Source organism: Pogona vitticeps, chromosome 1, assembly GCF_051106095.1.
Source record: "Pogona vitticeps strain Pit_001003342236 chromosome 1, PviZW2.1, whole genome shotgun sequence".
In the NCBI taxonomy this organism is placed as follows: Eukaryota; Metazoa; Chordata; class Lepidosauria; order Squamata; family Agamidae; genus Pogona; species Pogona vitticeps.
In genome coordinates this window covers 50,794,162-50,816,000 of record NC_135783.1, presented here as the reverse complement: position 1 = coordinate 50,816,000, position 21,839 = coordinate 50,794,162, and the positions used below count along the sequence as shown (strand labels likewise).

The 21,839-nt window shown below is 43.4% G+C and overlaps 1 protein-coding gene across 4 annotated transcripts in view; it reads left to right on the top strand.

The window, feature by feature from the left end:
- Nucleotides 1-2,740: 2,740 nt before the first annotated feature.
- Nucleotides 2,741-21,839, top strand: part of CRIM1 (cysteine rich transmembrane BMP regulator 1) — a 196,666-nt gene continuing 177,567 nt past the window's right edge. Inside the window, exon 1 of one of the 4 annotated variants that reach the window (XM_072992639.2) lies at nucleotides 2,741-3,873. In XM_072992639.2, the coding sequence (XP_072848740.2) occupies nucleotides 3,519-3,873 (355 nt within the window). In that variant the 5' untranslated portion in view covers nucleotides 2,741-3,518. The remainder of the gene's footprint in view (nucleotides 3,874-21,839) is intronic. The other 3 variants (XM_072992646.2, XM_072992651.2, XM_072992655.2) reach the window with 3 other exon arrangements.

Here is a 21,839-nt window from a genome sequence, read left to right as displayed (position 1 = left end):
ACAGGAGTTTAGGGATCCATATTTTTTTGCTGTGTTGTAATGTGAGTGCCAGGTAACAAGCATGCGGATGTATAAGGAATCTGTACCTCGTATCCAAGTGTTTGCATGTTGATAGTACTGTGAGGTGAGGAATCCATGTTTTTTTAATTCACTCTGTGATTATGGACCAGATGTATGATTCAATTGTGGTGTTCTGTGGAAGCCCTTTAAAATTCCAATAGATCCAGGAGAATCCGTGCTTGAAATATATGTTGCCGCAACAAAGCAGTGTACTACAGCAGGACAAATGTGATTGCTATGGATCATTCTGTAGACTAAGGCAAAATCTGTGATTTGAAAGTGGTTTGGAGAAGCCTTTATGGAAAAATCTAGTGGACCCCTGATCTTGGACCTCAGTGGTATCATACAGCAAGGGATCAGTGATGTTTGTGGGTTCGCTGTGTACACCAGAGAGGATTGTGATATACATGGTTTGAAGCAGGTGCCAAATAAAACAATGCGGATTGATGAGGATCTGCGATTACAATCCATGTTTTAGAGATGCAGCGGTGTGGGTTAACCTTTTTTTGCCATAGATTTGGAAAACACAGATGAAATATATTTTGAGAAGATCCTTACTCAGATCCATGTGTTTCTGCCACAGTAGTGCCATGAAATAGTGGATAGGTTGTTTTCCTGCTTCCCTGTATATGGATATCATACTTTCGCACTATTAAAGAGCAGGCCGGGTAGGTGGAGCTCGTCAGCCATGGAAGGCAGCCCATGTAGGAGAAGGAAAACTCCGATTTCAAACCTCCACTGCCTTGTGGCTATATCCACTCATGGAAAAGGCTTCAGGAGTTAACCTTGAGGCAAAATCCGGAGCTGGAGTCCCGAAGGCAGCTCGTGTCGTTCTGCCAACTCCTGCGACATTGCTGGAACCAGTTGTATTGGCTCTTGCCTTTCCATTGGACCATTTCAGCAATGTGGAGAGGGGGGAATCTGCTGCTTGGGTAACAGCCTATCCTCCATATTACCTTACCCGGGTTTCATGCTCTGGAGAGGACACTCCTCGATTCAGAGCATGTTACCATAGTCTCTCGAGACTGAAGGATGCCTATGACATGACATGTATATGGATGAGATGTTTAACGTAATGGTGAGTACCTATGAGTGTTGCATAAATAGTACGTTGGCCTCCTTGAAACCTTACCCAGAACCCATGTTCAGCTTCCCCTCTAAGCTGCGGGGTGTGTAGCCATACAGCACTGCTTGGGTGCCACACACCTGCAGCCAGTATTGCTCCCCATTTGGTTCCTGGGGGGAGGGACATTGTCCGTGTTCATGTTGCATTGTGGCAATTTGAGTTTTTGATGGTTTAGTATTTTGGCAGATATGGGATATATATCTTGATAGCTTGGAGATGACCCCAGTTTAAACTCGTATGGTTCTCAAGGATCTGTGTTTCAGGTTTGTTTGTTTGGTTTGGTTTGGTTTTTTGGCATCCTGGATATGCTGTGCATTGAGGCTGTGTGTTTTATGCTTCAGTCTATGAAAACAGATGGATCAAGAGTTTAGCTATTCATGTGGATCTGCAGTTTGGATCCATGAGTTTGGATCAATGTTTTTCGGTTATAGTGGCACCTTGAAGTGAGTGAGCTGTGATTGTTACAGTTCAGTACAACACAGGTGAAACATGATTTTATGGTGATTTCAAGAGGATCCATATCTTGGATCATCTCATTGTATCATGCCATTTTCTTGAAATATGGAATTTATGCATTTTGTATGCATATATGAAACCAGTGCTTTGGCAGTTATTCAGTGAGGGTGACATAAAAGAATCACATGGATCCATGAAGAAGCATTCATCATAACCATATTTTACACCATATCTTCTTTTCAGACATCCTGGGACTGTGCTTGTTGCCTAAGGGTACATAGACTGGCACCTTTAAAATAGACTAGAAGGCGGAAATGATTTGTGTGCTGTAGTCTGTGGCTACAGATTACTTAACACTTTGCAGATATATTCTCACTTAAAACGTAGATAGAGGCATGAAGATGCCTTGGATCCATGTTTTCTGCCGGTGCTGTGTCATGCACAGAAATAGGACCTATGAATTGATAGTGGTCTCAGGAAATTCCATGAAAAATTAATGAGGATCCATGCCTTGGATTGGTGTTTTTGCATCACTTCAAAGTCATGGGCCGAAGGACATATGTTTCTGTCTTGTAGTCTGTGAGCGCATATGGGATCTGTGATTGGACCGTGCTTTGGGGATGATCCTATGTTAAAACTTAAGTAGATCCACGAGGATCTCTGCCTCCTGTTGGTGTTTTTGTGCCACTGCAAAGTCATGGACCAAAGGACATATGATTTCTGTGTTGTAGTCTCTGAGCACAGAGAGGATCTGTGATTTGATGATGACTTGGTAACTATCCCATGTAAAACACATGACGATCCGTTTATTATTTCTTGGACTCTCCTTTACCCCACACCCCTCTACTAGGTTATACGAGAATAAAAGTCTGTTTAAGTGCAAAGGGAACGGATGCTGTGCAATAGATTTGCACCTTTACACTCCAAAACCCCGCCATCTCCATTTCTTCCCGATCAGGCGGCCCTGTATTTAAAGGGGGGGGGTTTCCTCCGACCCATGATCACCTCTCCCAAACTGGCAGGGCATCCCATTTGACCTCCGGTCGGTCAGTCTCGGGGCCTCTAAAATCTCCGAGGCGAGAGCAGGGGATGGGCCCAGCGCGAGGTGAGAGGAAAAGCGGGGGCGGGGACGAGCAGGAGGGGGGGGGAAGCGGCAAGCGCCGTAGGGCCCAAAGCCGCGGCGCTTTTCCTAGTTTCGCTAGACTAGAGAGTGAAAGGCTTGGAAGGGGGCGGAGCGAGGCCTCCAATGAGGGCCAGGGAAGGGAGCCGTGGGCGGAGCCGGGTGCGCCGCTGTCCAATGGCGACGAACGAGTCGAGGGAGGGAGTCGAGGCACGAGAGCTGGGAGAAGTCGGGGACGGCCAAAGAGTCCGGAGTCGGGCTGGAGAGTCGGTGGGTGGAAGCGTTGTGGCTTGTCTCGTGCTCTCTCTGGCGCCCGTTATAGGAGCTGCGTAGTCGCCGCCGCCGCCGCCGTTGTTGCCGGGGTGCGCGCGCGCGCGCCGCCGCCGCCGAAGGGAAAGAGAGAGAGAGAAAAAAAAAGACAGAGAAGAAGGACCGAGGACTTCTTAGAGGGAGCGGTCGAAGCAGGCAGGCGGCCGGCACCGTGAGGAGAGAGAGGCGCTTCCTCACAGGGGCGAGGAGGGAGACGAGCGAACGAGGAAAGGAGCGGGAAGCTGCCTGGAGTAGCAGAAGTTTGGCCGGAGCCGCCGCCGCCGCTGCCGCTGTGAGGAAACTTTTCTTGAGGGACCGGAGAAGGCGGCGGCGGCTGAGGCGGCGGCCCCCTCCCCTCCGCAGTTGGGTCTGGGTCGCTTTGCCCCCTGCAGGACCCGAGGACTGCGTTGGCGGACAGCCGGGGCTGCTTCTTCGGCCCTGGCCAGGATGTACCTGGCAATGGTCTCCGCGGGTCGGAGGCGCCGGGGCGGCGGCGGCGGCGGCCGGCCTTGGTCGGTGGGGTGGCTGCTGTTTCTGGCGCTGCTGGTCTTAGGGGAGACCGGGACGCGGGCCTTCGTCTGCCTGCCTTGCGACGAGTCCAGGTGTGAGGAACCCAAGAACTGCCCCGGCGGCGTCGTGCTGGACATCTGTGGCTGCTGCTTCATGTGCGCCCGGCAACGCAACGAGAGTTGCGGGGGGTTCTTCGGGCTCCACGGCGCCTGCGACCGCGGGCTGCGCTGTGTGATCCGCCCTCCGCTCAGCGGGGACTCGCTCACGGAGTACGAAGCGGGCGTCTGTGAAGGTAAAAAAGAAAAAAAAAGGGGGGGGAGCCGATCGTCGCCTCTTTCCTCTCTCTCCGCACCCCCCCCCCCGACCCCAGTCCTCCCGGCGATCGAGCCAGTTTGCGTCTCCGTCCCTACGCTGACTGCAGAAAGAGAGAGTTGAAGGGGCGCGTGTCTTCGGAAGTCGGGGACGACTGAGAGTTGGCTGGCCTTTCCAGGAGAACAGGGGGCGGCTGTGATGGTGGCAGTGGTGCTGGAAGGAATCGGGATCTCCTCTGAGATCTTGCCGTGTGCTGGTTTTCAGTCCCCTCCCCCAGATTGCGGTGCTGCGCGGTTTCCGTTTCTGGCCAGCCGCCGCTCCATGTTTCAATACGTAGTTGGTGTGAAAGGAGGTTGCTAACTACCTTGCAGTCTGGCAGCTGAATTCCAAGGAAAGGTGGAGGCTGCCTAGTGTGGTGGTGTGTTGATTCGGCTCTGTGTTCTGCCCCTTCTTGCGCACATACCTCACCGCGTCCAGTATTCTCATAGTTCTTTTCTATTCTTGCCTCCATCGAATGGATGTTCTTTCCAAGGACCCATCGTTGGGGAAAAATTGTGGAGAAATACCTCTGAACTAGTGTGCATGCTCCTGTTGCTGATGTTATAAGTACTTTTCTGTCATACTGGGTGGGGTATGGTTTCACTGTTCTATATTCCTTTAAGATTACTTCCATTTTTCTTGTTTGTAGTTGTTGGATTGGGCATTCCAGGTGCTTTTGACTTGTAACTGAAAAATAAGGACATGTTAATGTATCTGAGAGGGGAGAAGGGGAGAAGTTTATTGTATGTAATGAGGTGTTTTTATGTTCAGTTTTTTTCTTTGCTTTAACTTTGATATTTTTCAGTTTTCTTTTGTATGCCACACCGAACTAGTATTATATGGGTCTAAGATGCGTTGAGGTATTTGTTGGCAGTTGTATAAATGGCTGCTGCCTTAATCTAGATATGCAAACATATGGCTATTAATGACCTATTAAGTAGCAACTAAACTTTCTTTTATTTTCAGTACTGTACCATATAATGGCCTGATTATTTCTTTTAATGAAATAAGAATGTTCAGAACATTATAGACTACTAATAAGTCGGATGGTGTACGTTTTGTGCAGTATCTTAAAGCACATTGCTTATCTCATCCAGCAAAAATGTTTAAAAAATGTCAAATTGGCACCAGTCCTTTCAGTCTTTACATTTGGACTGAGCTGTGATGGCTCTTGAATCTCTTAAGCAAAGCAGTGTGATTCTATACTGTCAGATTTCCACGTTATCATCACAAATATGTGGAGTAGGGAGGCCTACTCATTTTCGTTTTCATATACAAAAAAAGGTATCCTATTGGTCATTCATATTTTATCTTAATTCTTTCATGATGTGGTGAAGTTGTATAATTGGAAGTGTATGCATATTTGTCTCATAACTGTCAGCACAACTGGCATGAGAGAGTTCAGTCTTTTCATTACCACATTCACTCAATGGAAAAGTTTGAGAGAATACAGTGCTGATGAGAATGAAAAAAGTGTATGGAAATTTTCCTCTCTTCCCCCATTATTCAAAATAAGGGTGATTATTTTATCCACTAGAGGGCCACACAAGGCTCAAATGCCTTTGAATAATTGAGAACACAGGCAGCTAAAGCTAAACGCATACAGTACAGTACTTTACAAACCTTTCTTTTTATTCTTGTAATTTATATTTGAAAATAAAGTTTGTAGTGTAAATATGTCTACAACTGCAGTATCATTACTCCTGGTTATGCAGCAAATAAGATAATACAGTTTTGTGTATATTTTATGATTTCCCCTCCACCCATTTGGGTTTTATAGATATAGTGAAAAATTACTATAGACCTACTATTTTTGCTCTATCATAAATAAACAGTCTGGCATTGTATTTTATCTGAATATATGTAAAGGGCAAATTTAGACAATATAAAGGTGCTGGATGAAGTAAATAGCTGTCGAGGAAAGATATTCCACCCTATTGTTGCATGCAACATGTCATCTTCATGACCGTACCAAAGGGAAATTATGTAGAAAACCTATTTCAATACTTTGATATTTTGCCTCCTTGAATGATTACACCCATTGCGTAGGAGGACTTTGAGGTGATGTACAACAGGACATTTAAACTTGAGTGGGAAAACTTTCTATCAGTTTTAGGACAATTCTGATTTTTTGCAAGTGATGCAGGTTATTGTTAGTGTTCATTTTCAAATATATCTGATATTCTTTGGGGAGAATAATATGGAGTGTCCCTGAAGAAGCGACTTCAGTTAGTGGTGGGCTTGCTGTTCTCTTTTAACAGAAATATAGTGTAGGGCAGGGGTCAGGGAACTTTTTTACCTTTTACCCTCTAAAAATTTATATACGCCAACATTACCCCCTTGATTTGAAAGGAAGGCTCTTGATCACAAATGGCCAGTCAAGCGCCACTGCTGAAGCCTCACTGCCCAGGCCACCGCCTCCACTGCTTGGCAGAGCCGCACTCAGTCCATGGCCCCGCAGGGGCAGCTCCTGGGCAGCCTTCAAAGAGCAGCAGGTGGCTCGCCCTCCGGGGGCACTCGATGCCGCCTGCTGCTCCGGCTCTGGCGGCTGCTCGCCGGGGTGGCCGTGAGCCTTGCGATCGAAGCACTGTGACAGCTGCCGCCTGGAGGGGAAGAGGCTCCTCCAGGCCTAGCTGGCCAGCGCAGAGACACTACCGAAGGAAGCTGCAAGGCCAGGTGAGCCCTGCTGCCACCCGACAGGCTCCTCTGGGGATGAGGCATGGGGCAGCAGCCCAGCACCAGGAGGCTGAGCCTGGCCTGGGCTCCTGTCATGGCCGCGCCCTCCCTCCTCTGCCACAATCCACCTCTCCATGCACTGAAAGAAGAGGCTCCTCCTGGCTGGGGCGCTCCAGCCATTTGCCCCAGCCTTGACCTCCACCATGGCCAGCCCTGCCGCTGCCTCGGCTGCCGTATGCCACCGGCTGGGGTCCATTGCCGGCCACCATCCACCGTGGTTTGGTTGCAGCCAGGCTGGAAAAGGGGGTGGGAAGGGGGCGATTGGGCTGCTGAGGACCCCCCTCCAGGCAGAGGAGGAGGAGGAGGGAAGGGGGTTAGGGTCATGTCCTCATTACCCCCAGGATTTTCATTTTTACCCCATTTGGGGTAATTTACCCCTATTCCCTGACCACTGGTCTTGGGAGATTAGCTAAACTGGCTAGACAAATTACCTAGCTGGAGAAGTGTATGTAATGTTGTAGTTAAAGCTTTTTATAAACAATTTTGCCAAGTTATTGGATATGTTCACAAGATTGTTGTCAGCTTTCAAATAAGAACATAGTTTAATACTCCAAGTCGCCTTGGCCCTTTGTAAGGAGAAAGGCAAGATAAAAATATTTTAAATAAATAAATAAAATAAAAAGTTCCAACAAATGCCATGTTTTCCCGAAAATAAAACAGGGTCTTATATTAATTTTTGCTCCAAAAAACGCATTTCAGGGGATATTTTATTTTACAGTCATGTGATCTTCTGCACAATGGTGGAGGGCGGGGTTTCATTTAACTAGGGCTTATTTTGGGGGTAGGGCTTATATTATGAGCATCCTGAAAAATCATACTAGGGCTTATTTTCAGGTTAGGTCTTATTTTTGGGGAAACCGGGTAAATTGAGATTGGTCATGAGTTATAACTTGTTTTATTCCATCGATTAATTAAAGAAGGTTTGATGGGAACAGTCTTGATGTAAAAGTTATTTGCATATGAAAGGTTATTTGGTGCAAAATCATAAGTACTGTATTAGTATTTCAGCTGATCCTTTCCTCCTTGAGTCAACATCTTCCAGCACAATTTTTATACTGAAATGACCCCTACTGGCCATTATGTAGAACTGTCTTTAAGCTAAAGGTTAATGGAACATTTTTGGCAGCATCAAAAATGTTTTTCCAGCAACATTCCTTTTAATTTTCAGTCCCCTGGGTGTGTACAATTCCAGCCTCCTCATTGCAGAACCAAAGGGACTAAAAACAAATCTGTGGGTAGGTGAAGGAGAAACATTGCACGGAAGGTGGAGTCATGCAAAGTTTAAAGGGAATCTTGGTTCTCAGTCCAATTAGTAAACAGCTTATTAGTCAACTTTTTCATGTTGCAATTGGCCATCAATCACACAAAGTTTTTAAAGGGTTAAAAATAAATCAAGCACAATGACAGACATGATTGTTGTAGTTTTTTAATGTTCTGTTTATGTGCTATGTGTTACAAAACATTTCACATGGTAGTGTTAGGTGTGTACACAAATCTGTCATGGTGTCTATGACCTCTTGTCCCTGCTGCTTTTTAGCTATAGATGTGTGCAGCTGTTTAAATTTGTGATCTTATCATTCTGTCCTTTTTAAGCATTTCTTCAGCTCTGGTCAATAGAGCTGCAGTTCTTCTAATGTAGCTACAATACCAGTTTTATACTTGCTACGTAAATATTTAGATTCATAGAAGCAATGGGAAAGGAACAGTTTTTCTAAGTTTTCTGAACAGAGTTGATGGGGGACATTCCAATAGAAATAAAGCTTCGCACACAACGTTGTTAGAAGCAAACAAACTCCAAAGTGATCTGGTTATATATATGTATGATAACTTACAAGTATATACTTTATACTTTATATACTTTTAAAAACATGTAGTTTAAAAAAGTCATTCTCCAAACCCATTCTCCAAACCTTCACCTGGAATGAAAAGCAAAACAAGCTGCTCAACTCTTGTGTTGTTAGGGGCTTTTGTGTCAATAATTTATTAGTTGTTTTCCAAGATGGAGAATGAAGATTTATCTTCCCCTACTGAGGAAGGGTGCTGCACTAATTGCTATGTTGGCTTGTTAATTAGTTGCCTGGAACTGTGAATAAACATCTTTGAGACATGTCCTTAAATATATTTAAAGGTAAAGGTTCCCCTTGACATTTTTTGTCCAGTCGTGTTCGACTCTAAGGGGCAGTGCTCATCCCAGTTTCCAAGCCGTAGAGCCTGCGTTTTGTCCGAAGACAATCTTACATGGCCAGTGCGACTTAGACACAGAACGATGGTCACATGGCCAGTGCGACTTAGACACAGAACGATGTTACCTTCCCACCAAGGTGGTCCCGATTTATCTACTTGTATTTGCATGCTTTCGAACCGCTAGGTTAGCGGGAGCTGGGACAAGCGACGGGCGCTCACTCCGTCGCATGGATTCAATCTTATGACTGCTGGTCTTCTGACCCTGCAGCACAGGCTTCTGCAGTTTAGCCCGCAGCGCCACCACGTCCCTTAAATATATTTTAGTTTCCATTTAATCTGATAGATGTTTGGCTTAGTATAGTGTCATGAATCAGTCTTCATCTCTTCTATAAAAGTAAAAGTTTCTTGTGCATGCATGCTCCTGTATAAATGAACCATGAAAACTAATATTGTAATACTGTAAGTCTTTAAGATGCCACAGGACTCTTCGCTGTTTTTACATTTGTATTTAGTAGTGAATTTCTCAGAACTGGATTGTGTTGATTCACTGTGGAGATGTTTGTGATTAGAATTCCATATGAGGACATATTCACACTGTGTCTGTCCTTTCATACCACTCTGCCTTGGTTTTCCTTGAGGAATTCTGGAACCTGCAGAGATGGAATATGCTGAAAAGTATACAAGATCTTCAGGAAAAAGGATTATTAAATCATGAATGTTCAATTACTCTAATTATCTAACTTTGTTTTCCTTGTTAAATTTTTGTGTTGTTTTTATCACACATTTCTAAATAACCACAAGGTGAATGTACGTAAATATCACATGGATTTCAAAATGCTAACTATGAAATTTTGTAACTCCGAATGCAGTGTGCTGCAACTGGTTATTAATACTGCTATTCTTGAGAAAAAACACAGATAAAACAATGTTTCAGAAAATTAACAAGATTATTTGGCAGCCTGTTTGGGTAAATCCATTTCCTAGGAAATCAGCCTTGCTTGCAGTGTTCAGAAATGCATTGCTTGCAGTTATCGGAACTTAAGTACGCAACTATGTTTAAGAACAGTCCTTTCTAACTTTTCTTCAGAATTGCTGTTATTAGCCGCTTTGTGTTAGGACAGCTATGCAGATTTTCTCAAACACACCATGTTCCCATGTATTCATCATCATCTTAGAACTGCAGACCTGGAAGGGCCTCTAAGAAAACATTTAATCCCTTTCCATATAGTTATGCCAAAAATAGTTTATAATAAAAAGTTGCACAACTAACTTTTTGACAGGCTGAACTTTAAATATTGTGTTGTCAGCCCCTCTTATTATTGGAATTGTGCTTCAGATGAGTATTTCTGTTGTCTCTGTCTTTTTCTACAGCCCTAGTCTAATAACAGTTGTATGCTGACTAGTCAATTCTGATTTAGGGGAACCTTTGCCAAGATTTTCCAGGTATAAAATACACAAAAGTGGTTTCCCAGTTCTAAAAGCTATTAGAATAAGATCTAATGGGTTTCTTGATTCTGTTGCAAGTACCTGTATAATTATGCTCTCAAGGTACCATGGGAATCTACTTACATGTTATATGTATTATTTTGAGTTGAATGTTTTGTTATTTGTTCTTTTGTAAGCTGCCCAGAGTTCTGGTTTGCCACTAGATGGGCAAGATAGAAACATACATACATACATACATACATACATACATACATACATACATACATACATACACACACACACACACACACACACACACACACACACACACACACACACACACACACACACACACAGAGTTATTGTTCAGTCGTTAACTCGTGTCTGACTCTTTGTGACCCCAGGGACCAGAGCACGCCAGACCCTCCTGTCTTCCATTGCCTCCCAGAGTTTGGTTGAATTCATGTTGGTAGCTTCAATGTCACTGTCCGTCCATCTCATCCTCTGTCGTCCCCTTATCCTCCTGCCTTCACACTTTCCCAATATCAAGACATTTTCCACGGAGTCTTCTCTTCTCATGAGATGGCCAAAGTATTGGAGCCTCAGCTTCAGGATCTGTCCTTCCAGTGAGCACTCAGGGTTCATTTCCTTCAAAATGGATAGGTTTGATCTCCTTGCAGCACAGGGGACTCTCAAGAGCCTCTTCCAGCACCACAATTCAAAAGCATCAATTCTTCAGCGGTCAGCCTTTATGGTCCAGCTCTCACTTCCATACATCACGACAGGAAAAACCATAGCTTTGACTATGCGGACCTTTGTCAGCAAGATGTCTCTGCTTTTTAACATGCTGTCTAGGTTTGTCATTGTTTTGCTCCCAAGAAGCAGTTGTCTTTTAATTTCATGGCTGCTGTCCCCATCTGCAGTGATCATGGAGCCCAAGAAAGTAAAATTTGTCACTGCCTCCATATCTTCCCCTTCTATTTGCCACGAGGTGATGGGACCAGTGGCCATGATCTTAGGTTTTGCTGGATGATGTTTTCGCTTAACAGTGATTTCAGGGGGACGAATTATCATCGTCTTGCGGGGCACCACTGTAGTTCAACTGGAATGCCATCACCTCCACTGGCCTTGTTGTTAGCCATGCTTTCTAAGGCCCATTTGACTTTGCTCTCCAGGATGTCTGGCTAAAGGTCAGGAACCACAGTATCAGGGTTGTTCAGGACATCCAGATCTTTCTGGTATAATTCATTTGTGTATTCTTGCCACCTCTTCTTGATGTCTTCTGCTTCTGTGAGGTCCCTACCATTTTTGTCTTTTATCATGTCCATCTTTGCACAAAATGTTCCTTTAATATCTCTGATATTTTGGAGATATTAATATAAAATCTCCAATTTTCTTGAACAGATCTCTGGCTTTTCCCTTTCTATTATTTTCCTCTGTCTTTGCACTGTTCATTTAAGAAGACCCTCTTTTCTCTCCTTGCTATTCTTTGGAAGTCCGCATTCAATTTTCTGTAACTTTCCCTTTCTCCCTTGCATTTTGTTTCCCTTCTATTCTCTGCTATTTGTAAGATCTCCATGGACAGCCACTTTGCTTTTTTTCAGTTCTTTTTCTTTGGGATGGTTTTTGTTGCTGCCTCCTGTACAATGTTACGAGCCTCCGTCCATAGTTCTTCAGGCATTCTGTCCACCAAATCGAGTTCCTGAAATCTGTTTTTCACTTCCACTGTGTATTCATAAGGAATTTGGTTTAGATTATACCTGACTAGCCCAGTGGTTTTTCCTACTTTCTTGAGTTTAAACTTGAATTTTGCTATAAGAAGCTGATGATCAGAGCCACAATCAGCTCCAGGTCTCGTTTTTGCTGACTGTATAGAGCTTCTCCATCTTTGGCTGCAGAGAATATAATTAATCTGATTTCGGTATTGCCCATCTGGTGATGTCCATGTGTAGAGTCACCTCTTGTGTTGTTGGAAAAGAGTGTTTGTGATGACCAGCTTTTTGTCTTGACAAAACTCTATTAGCCTTTGCCCTGCTTCATGTTGAACTCCAAGGCCAAACTTGCCCATTGTTTCCTTTGATCTCTTGACTCCCCAGTTTAGCATTCCAATCCCCTATAATGAGAAGAACATCTTTCTTTGGTGTCAGTTCTAGAAGGTGTTGTAAGTCTTCATAGAATTGGTCAATTTCAGCCTCTTTAGCATTGGTGATTGGTGCATAAACTTGTATTACTGTGATGTTGAAATATCTGCCTTGGATTCGTATTGAAATCATTCTGTCATTTTCGAGATCGTATCCCAGCACAGCTTTTCCCACTCTTTTTTTTTACTATGAGGGCTACTCCATTTCTTCTACGGGATTCTTGCCCAATATGATAGATATGGTAATCGTCTGAATAGAATTTGCCCATTCCCATCTGTTTTAGTTTACTGATGCCCAGGATGTTAATGTTTATTCTTGCGATCTCCTGTTTGACCACATCCAGCTTACCAAGGTTAATCTTATATTCCACGTTCCTATGCTGTATTTTTCTTTGCAGCATCGGACTTTCCTTTCACTTTGAGGCATGCCCACAGCTGAGCATCCTTTCGGCTTTGGCCCAACCACTTCATTAGCTCTGGTGCTACTTCTACTTGTCCTCCACTCTTCCTCCGTAGCATGTTGGACACCTTCCGACCTGAGGGGCTCATCTTCCAGCATCATATCTTTTAGCCTTTTGTTTCCGTCCATGGAGTTTTCTTGGCAAAGATACTGGAGTGGTTTGCCAGTTCCTGCTCCAGATGGATCGCATTTAGTCAGAACTCTCCATTATGTCCTGTCCATCTTGGGTGTCCCTTCACAACATAGCCCATAGTTTCTCTGAATTACTCAAGCCCCTTTGCAACGGCAAAGGAGCAATCCATGAAGGGGACATAGATAGATACACATCCTGTTTCTCCACAAATAAGACCTAACCTGAAAATAAACCTTAGTATGATTTTTCAGGATGCTCGTAATATAAGCCCTACCCCCCCAAAGTAAGCCCTAGTTAAGTAAAACCCCACCGTCCACCGTTGTGCAGCATTGTGCATCAACCAGAATATGACATGAATGTAAAATATAACATCCCCTGAAAATAAGCCCTAATGTGGGTTTTTTTGGAGCCAAAATTAATATAAGCCCCTGTCTTATTTTCATGGAAACACCGTACGTACGTATGTACACACACACACACACACCAAATGGGTTCAAAGAGGTTTTGTTTCTTGCCGATATTCACTTTCTCATTTTTAAAAACGTAAGAAGTTCACTTTAAAGAAGACACAGGAGACTAACAACTTGAGCAGCCACTCCTCCTAATGTTGGAGAAAACTCAATCCACTGAGTTTCAGCCTGGCAATCAGCTGATACGTAATACAGCTACACAGTTTAAAAAAAGATGATATTCAGAAATATCTGAATTGTAATTTCTATAACTGAAACGTAGTTTGTTCCATCATGCCTAGATATTTTTGTTTAAGTTCTGAGTGATGGGCATACATTTTCTCCTGGACTTCGAAGTGGGAACAACACCCATTGAAGTTCTGGCTGATGTGCTGCTGAAGGACAGTAACTGCTATCTCTCTGAAGTACAGGCAAAACAAAGGAATCAGGTCCTTATTGAAGAAATGTTCTCTTTTCGCAGTGGTTGAGGAAAGATGTATCAGATCTTTGCAGCTCTAACATAATCTCTTGTCAGCCATTTCCAGGACCAGAGATAAAAAGGCAAGTACTGATTGCCTCCTTTCTCTTTGGACAGATTTTTTAAGAGGGAATAATTTTTTTTCCTTCTCTGACATACCATATTAGAGAGCATGAAAGGAGGCTGTTATGAAAGCAGCTCTAACACTATTTCTGTGGCCTTCACTCTTCTTGTCTCCACTCTTATGCAATACATATTGTTAGTCATGCAGGGACCTGGAAGTGATAGATTTCTTGAATTGTTTTTAATCAATCTGTTTTTAGTAATTTTAATGAGTTGTGAAATGAACTAGCTGCCTACATATATATTTCTCAGAGAGCAGCAGAGTACTACCGATGTCATAATGGACCCAACCATTGAAGGAATGTTTTTGCTTTTGTAAGAAACAGGTTTATACAGTGGACCCTTGACTTACAGACGGCTTGACTTACAGACTTTTTGAGTTACAGACTTCTCTGGCCGCAAAATTTAGGTTTGACTTGCAGCCTGAGAATTGACTTACAGACCAGAAAAAAACCAAAATGGAACAAAAACGGCCTGTTACGGGATTAATCGGTTTTCAATGCACTGTAGGTCAATGGGCGGCTTGAGAAGGGTGGGCGGCTTGAGAAGGGTGGGAGGCATGGCCGGACTCCTCGCCAGGCACCGCGGCTCCGATCCGATCTGAGCCGCGGTGCCTGCCAAGGAGTCCGGCTATGCCTCCCACCCACCCCACCTCCTGCGGCTTGAGAAGGGTGGGAGGCATGGCCGGACTCCTCGCCAGGCACCGCGGCTCCGATCCGATCTGAGCCGCGGTGCCTGCCAAGGAGTTCATCGTTAAACGGGGCACTCGTTGTATGAGGCACCACTGTACTCATGAACAGAGTGAATGCTACAGGTCCACCTGATCCTTACGTGGAGGAAGGAAGTCTAGTTGTGTAATCTTAGGAAAGTAGAAGGTTTCTTGTAGGGATAATGCCTGTATTATTCACTTGTTAGCAGGGTTTTGGATTGATTCTGATCTGGGTTTGATCCCACCTCAGAGCTGTTCTGGATGCTATTTTAGAGCTGTACAGTATTCTGAATGGACAAGCTAGTTGCACTTAGTACAATTGTACTGATTAGTTTCCAGCAACTTTGCCCTTGTCTCTTGCACTATAGCAGACTGCTAATGCAGGCCCTGCAGACAAGTCCCCAGAAACCTCAGGTGACAAAATACAGTAGATTGTTAACCAGTCTGCATACAGAAACTTGTGATATGCCAGTACAGAAAAAAGGAGGGGAAAATATTTGCAAGTTTTACAAGTTTCCTGCCTCATCACCCACATGTTAATCCATATTTAGCGGAGTTGACTACAAGGGTGGCTTCAAACATTTGTCAATGAAATCTGCTTAAATGAAAGAGTGGCTGAGGCTAAGGCAAACTGATAGCTGGTACTTTTCTATTCCTCCCACCCTCTACAAGATTCCTATCCAGAAGTGAGTAGGAAACACTAAATTCAAGGGCATGAACCCATTGGATTTTGCAATATTGGACAGCTTAGCATTAGGAAGGGCTATCCAGGCTATTGAACAAGAATGATCTCTCTAAATTTCTTGATGTTTGCAGATTCCAACATGTTTGCAAAGTCTAACATAAATACTGGGCTTCTCACACCTCAGATGTTTAGTATCTGTGTATGACGTGGGTGGGTGGATGTGTTCTCAATATGTCTGAAATTTGTTCTTGCTATAGTCAAGTGAAATTCTGTGCAGTCTCAGTCTTCCAGATCTGTCAGGATTTAGTCCAGTTTGATCAATCTGTGAATTAAATTCTTCCTTCACAGTCACTAGTCTATTGTCTATTCAGTTCTGATACGTTGCATGATTTCTGATAATTTTTTAAAATGTATTAGATGATTTATTCCTTGCATATTCCTGTTCACAAAGATTTGAAAATTTTCAGTTCATTGCATATAGGTCCCATTGAAATTATGAGAATTGTTAGCTATGAGTGAAGTCATATCTGTTTTAGTGTGAATTAATTGCAAGTGTTGTAAATTTTTGGATTGGTGAATGAATGTAAAAGTTGCTGTCTAGGATGTTTAACAGTTACTATGCGAATTAAAATTACTATGGTGTTAATGTCTTAACTTCCCAGAACCTTCAGGAAAAACACTTACAAATTCTAACTGCCCCTTTCAATCTACGTCAGAGTGGATAAAAATCAATGATTTTTTTTTAAAAATCAGGATTTAAATAAAAATGATTTTTTAGATTTAAATTGTCAAAAAATCCATTTTAAAAAAATTTAACAATGATTTAAATTGATTTGCTTTAAATCAAAGCCACCCTAATCTCTGCTAAGTTTTTTTAGATACAAAAATTTAATACATAATATTTGTAATGAAGGATTTTTTTTCCCAGACTTTAGTACAGTAGTTTGTTTTATATGTGTCTACATCCAGAAGCATTTCCATGACTGTCAGTGACAGATGACAAACCTACCGTATTTTTTGCTCCATAAGACGCACCGGACATTAAGATGCACCTAATTTTTAAATACCAAAATTTAAAATAAAATAAAAATAAATAAATAAAGTCCCATACTGGGACTGCCAAAAAAAATAATCACTAAAAAACAAAGCAACATAGAAACATACCCCCCAGCCCAAATCTACCCTCCAAAACCCACCCAGAACATTTTTTTAAAAAGTAAAAAGCAGCAACTAATTTTTAAATACCAAGAAATAAAATAAAAATAAATAAACAGAAAATCCCACGCTGGGACTGCAAAAAAATTACCAAAAAATAAAGCAACATAAAAACATACCCCCAGCCCAAATCTACCCACCAAAACCCACCCAGAACATTTTTTAAAAAGTAAAAAGCAGCATCTAATTTTTAAATACAATAAATAAACAAAGAAACAAACAAACAAACAAACAAACAGAGCAAGTCCCACGCTGGGACTGCAAAAAAATTTACCAAAAAAAACAAAGCACCATAGAAACATACCCCCAGCCCAAATTTACCCTCCAAAACCCACCCAGAACATTTTTTAAAAAAAGTAAAAAGCAGCACCTTACTGGTCCAAAGCCTCCTGGAGGTCCTCGGAAGCCAGCGATGGTGGTGTGGGGACCTCTGCGGGGCCTTTGGAGGCCTCAGAAGCCAGCAATGGTGGCCTGGGGGGACGTCCGCGGGGCCTTCAGAGGCCTCCGAAGCCAGCAATGGTGGCGTGGCCCCCCCACGGGGCCTTCGGAGGCCTCAGAAGCCAGCGATGGTGGCCTGGGGGGGACCCCTGTGGGGCCTTTGGAGGCCTCAGAAGCCAGCGATGGTGGCCTGGGGGGACCCCCGCGGGGCCTTTGGAGGCCTTCTGAGGCCTCAGAAGCAAGCAATGGTGGCCTGGGGGGACCCCTGTGGGGCCTTTGGAGGCCTCAGAAGCCAGCGATGGTGGCCTGGGGGGACCCCTGCGGGGCCTTTGGAGGCCTCCGGAGGCCTCAGAAGCCAGCGATGGTGGCCTGGGGGCCCTCCCGCAGGGCCTTTGGAGGCCTCCGAACCCAGCGATGGTGGCGGGGGGACCCCCACGGGGCCTTCGGAGGCCTCTGGAGGCCTCAGAAGCCAGTGATAGTGGCCTGGGGGGACCCCCACGGGGCCTTCTGAGGCCTCCGGAAGCCTCTGAAGCCAGTGATGGTGGCGTGGAGGGGACAGTATTCGCTCCATAAGACACATACACTTTTCCACCCAATGTTTTTGGGTAAAAAAGTGCGTCTTATAGTGCAAAAAATATGGTAAGTATGCTATGGTATGCTGTTTGACTTCTGGATAGTGCTGTATGCTGGAGACTGTTCAGATACTTTTTTGAGTGATGTTTGATTCTGGAAGCACCATATATCATTAGGGTCACTTATTCAGCATCAGTGTTTTTATGTAACTTTATAATAACTTCTTTTTGCATCTCTGGCTTCCGTCTGAACAACTTCAGTTTGTTTATTCCTTGATACTATGGCTGACATTCTGTGGATGCTAATGTAAAGTGTGCACAATTTGCTAAGGCTAATTGAGGCTAATTAGTATCAAGGTGCATCTTTGTTTTAGAATTATTTGCATGCTGAAATACACTACTGGGACACACCTAACATCTTAGCAATTAGCCATAATTAATTGCAGCAAATTATGCATTATGTGATCCCCAAAAAGATTTGAGCAGTGATAAACTATTATGGAGGAATGTCTGAGACATTTATTTTGGGAAGTATGTAGAACTGCATTTGTATTAATTGGGTTACTCAGCTAACTGTGTCTCAGAACAGAAGTCCTAGTCTCCATTAGAAGTACAAAAGAATAGGGAAACTACAGCTTACTTAAGAGAGAAAACATGGGCAGTACACAAAAAATTACTTTGTGTAATTAAACAAAAAGACAATGCAACCTAGTAAACATTAGTAAGCCCAACATATTTTGAAACTTACTTTTACTTCATTATTTTCATTAAGCCATCATAACAGACTATACTAGATATGGGCTATTCGTATCCCCAGAGATATAAATATGACCTACAACACCAAAGGTGCTGTGAAGGCCCAATTCCTTTGCACAGAACCAGCTGGCTCCATGTGACACTGGGGTCCTTCATCGTTGTCATTGTGGCAGGAGCCTGGCTGGCTTTCCCCATCTCCCTGCAGAGCTGACCACTTCAGCGAGAAAGCAGGATGGGGAGTCTTAAGTGGTTGGCTGCGTGGGGAGATGGGGAAGACCGGTCAGGCTCCTGCTGTGATTGGCCTGACAATGACAAATAACCCTAGTGCCAACTGGAGCCTGGTGTGTGGGTTAGCCAGTTCTGGGGGAGGGACTGGGCCCCCACAGCACCATAGGAGATATGAATAGCCCTTGTCTATTCTATACTACTGCAATGGGAGCTCTCTTTTTTTAGAAATTAGAAAAGAATATAAGATTAGAAAAGAACAATGCAAGAATATAACATTCAAAACAGTGTTCATTGTTTCCAAGACTTATCTCTGAACTTCCCCCACCTATTAGAGATACAGTGGTGCCTCACTTTACGATTGCCCCGCATTACGATGAATCTGCATTACGACGATCTTTTTGTAATCACAAAACGGTGATCTAAATGGGGGAATTTCGCTTTGCAATGATCAGTTCCCTGCTTCGGGAACCGATACTTCGCAAAATGATGTTTTTTAAACAGCTGATGGACGGTTTCAAAATGGCCACCGGGTAAATAAAATGGCTCCCTGCTGTGTTTAGGGATGGATTCCTTGCTATACAGGCAGCGAATATGGCCACCGTATGGAGGATCTTCGCTGGACGGTGAGTTTTAAGCCCATTGGAACGCATTGAAAGGTTTTCAATGTGTTTCAATGGGCTTTTTATTTTCGCTTTACGATGTTTTCGCTTAACGGCGATTTTCCTGGAACGGATTATCGCCGTTAAGCAAGGCACCACTGTAGTGTATGCACAGAATTGTCTACATCTTTCTCTTTTATTTTCATTTTAATATTGAACCTACTGGAGCAGTACGTTTGTTAGCCCTCCCCCGCAAAACAGAAGGCTCTGTGGAAGCTTTCAAGATTACTGGACTCTTTTTTCATCAGTCAGGCTGTTAAAGAGCAGGGTGAAGAAGAGAGGGAGCACAAACAGTGGCTGAAATCCAGTAATACAGTGGTGCCCCGCATAGTGAGGTTAATCCGTTCCGGATTAACCGTCGCTATGGGGAAACATCGCTATACGGAACGGAAAACCCATTGGAACAATTAAACTTCGTTTAATGCATTCCAGTGGGGCCCAAAACTCACTGTTCTGCGATGTTTCCCCATCCGGCCACCATTTTCGTGCCCTCAGTAAGCGAGGGCAGGGCGTGAAAAAGCTGCGCGCGGCCATTTTGGGCGTCCGGCGGCCTTTTTGGAACTGCCGATCAGATGTTTTAAAAAATCGCTATGCGAAAATCAGTAAGCGAAACGCTTACCGATCGTCGCAAAGCGATTTTCGGCCATAGAAAGCATCGGTATGCGATCGCATTAGCGATCCCAAAAAACGGATCGCTATGTGTATTCGTCGTTAAACGGTGCGCTCGTTGTGTGAGGCACCACTGTATGTTAAAAGAAGAGTGGACCTGTAGAATCAGTGGAATTTTCATATGTGTTGGCTTTTCAAATCCCCACTGTTTCCTATTCCAGTTGTGACTAGAGATGGGAAGGGAGTGCGGACCCAGCTGCAGCAGCGGACTGGCAAGTGCAGGGGGCTGGACCCTTGTTATGTCCAGCTGTGCAGGGGTATTTGAATACTAATACCCCCATCTCTAGTTGTGACTTACTGTTGGATTTTACCCATTAGATCTTGTCATCAGTTTTCACCCTGTCTCTTTTGTGGTCGATGAGAAGAAACAGCAGGTATACCAAAACAATCTCTCAGATGACTTGCTGCTGCTGTTAGATTTCAACAAGAAGCAGCTGATGTATTGGCCGAGAAAATTAATTACCTTTTTAAAAGATAAATGCTAGCTGTTGATACAGGCTTGTCTCTGAGTAAATGAATAGATGAGAGGAAGGTTATACTTGAATGACCCTATCTTTAGTGTGGAAACAGCATGTGATGTTACAAAAAAAGCAGATTAACAAAATTAAACAAATTTAAAAGACATTTATTTTTTTCAAGTATTGGGGAAAACTAAATGTCAAGGACATGTTAAAACAGGTTTCTTCTCTTTCTTGTTCCCCGTACTGTAAGTGTCATTGACTTGACTAAGTACTATTTGGTAGTACATTTTACCAACTTTGTTGAAGTAGCTTTTTCAAGCTTCCATCTATATTCTCATCTATTCTGGTTAAGTGTACAGTATATAGAATTGACTCCTGGTCATATAGCAGTAATGCAAAGGAACCCAGTTCATGAAGGCAAGAGAAATCTTGAAGTCTGTGGTCAGGATCTCCTTCATGTTGTATTGAAACACTGCAGCGTAACACATTTTTACTCTGTTCCTTGAAGTAGCAAAAAAAAAAGGCCAAACTGGAGATTAGTGAATCAACAGTGCTTTCAGACTTACTTTCATTTGCATAGCCCAGCAAAAAGAAAGGAAAGAAAGAGAGAGGGAGAAAGAAAAGAATGAAGAAGAGAGAGAGAGAGAGAGAGAGAGAGAGAGAGAAAGAGAGAAAGAGAAGTCATGTGGGCCTGTACACAGTCTGGAAACAAGGATGGTCAAGTAAAGGTTTTGTCCACATTTATTTTCAGTGTTTCTATATGTTTGAGAATTATATACAGTACCACTAATGCAGAGGACTATATGTTGTGTTCGCCACATTAAAGCCAAATTATTTGTTGGTTTACAGACACTGAACCGCTATATATTTTGCCAAGTGTGAGGGAAAAAATGAAATTGGGAAAATATTTGCAGTTTGAAATATGTCCAGTATGCTTCTAGAGGCCCTTTGCCAGTAGTGGTTCAGTCTGCTATTGATCTTTTCATCAAGGGACAGAACTGAGAAGTCAGTAGGTAGGTAGAGTAGTATATTACAGAGCGGATTTGCATAAAGGCATCTTTGCTTGATGTCTATGTTTCACTTACACTTTTGAGGTTTGTGTAAAATATAATTGAAGCTACAATAATAATGGGGTTTTTCCAGCTTTCTGGGATATTGTGAGCAAGGATGTTCTAGAAGGTAGAGAATTTCTTTCCTTTTTCTTCACTGATTGGCCTGAAGTTATCCTGTGCAAATTCTCCCTCTCCCTCCATCTCTCTCTCTCTCTCTCTCTCTCTCCCCCCCCCCCCCCCCGTTCTTGTTCACTGTAAGCAATATATTGTAGCATTTTACTAGATTAAGGTACAGACATACAACCAATGTAAGGCTACTGGTGTGTTTGTCTGAT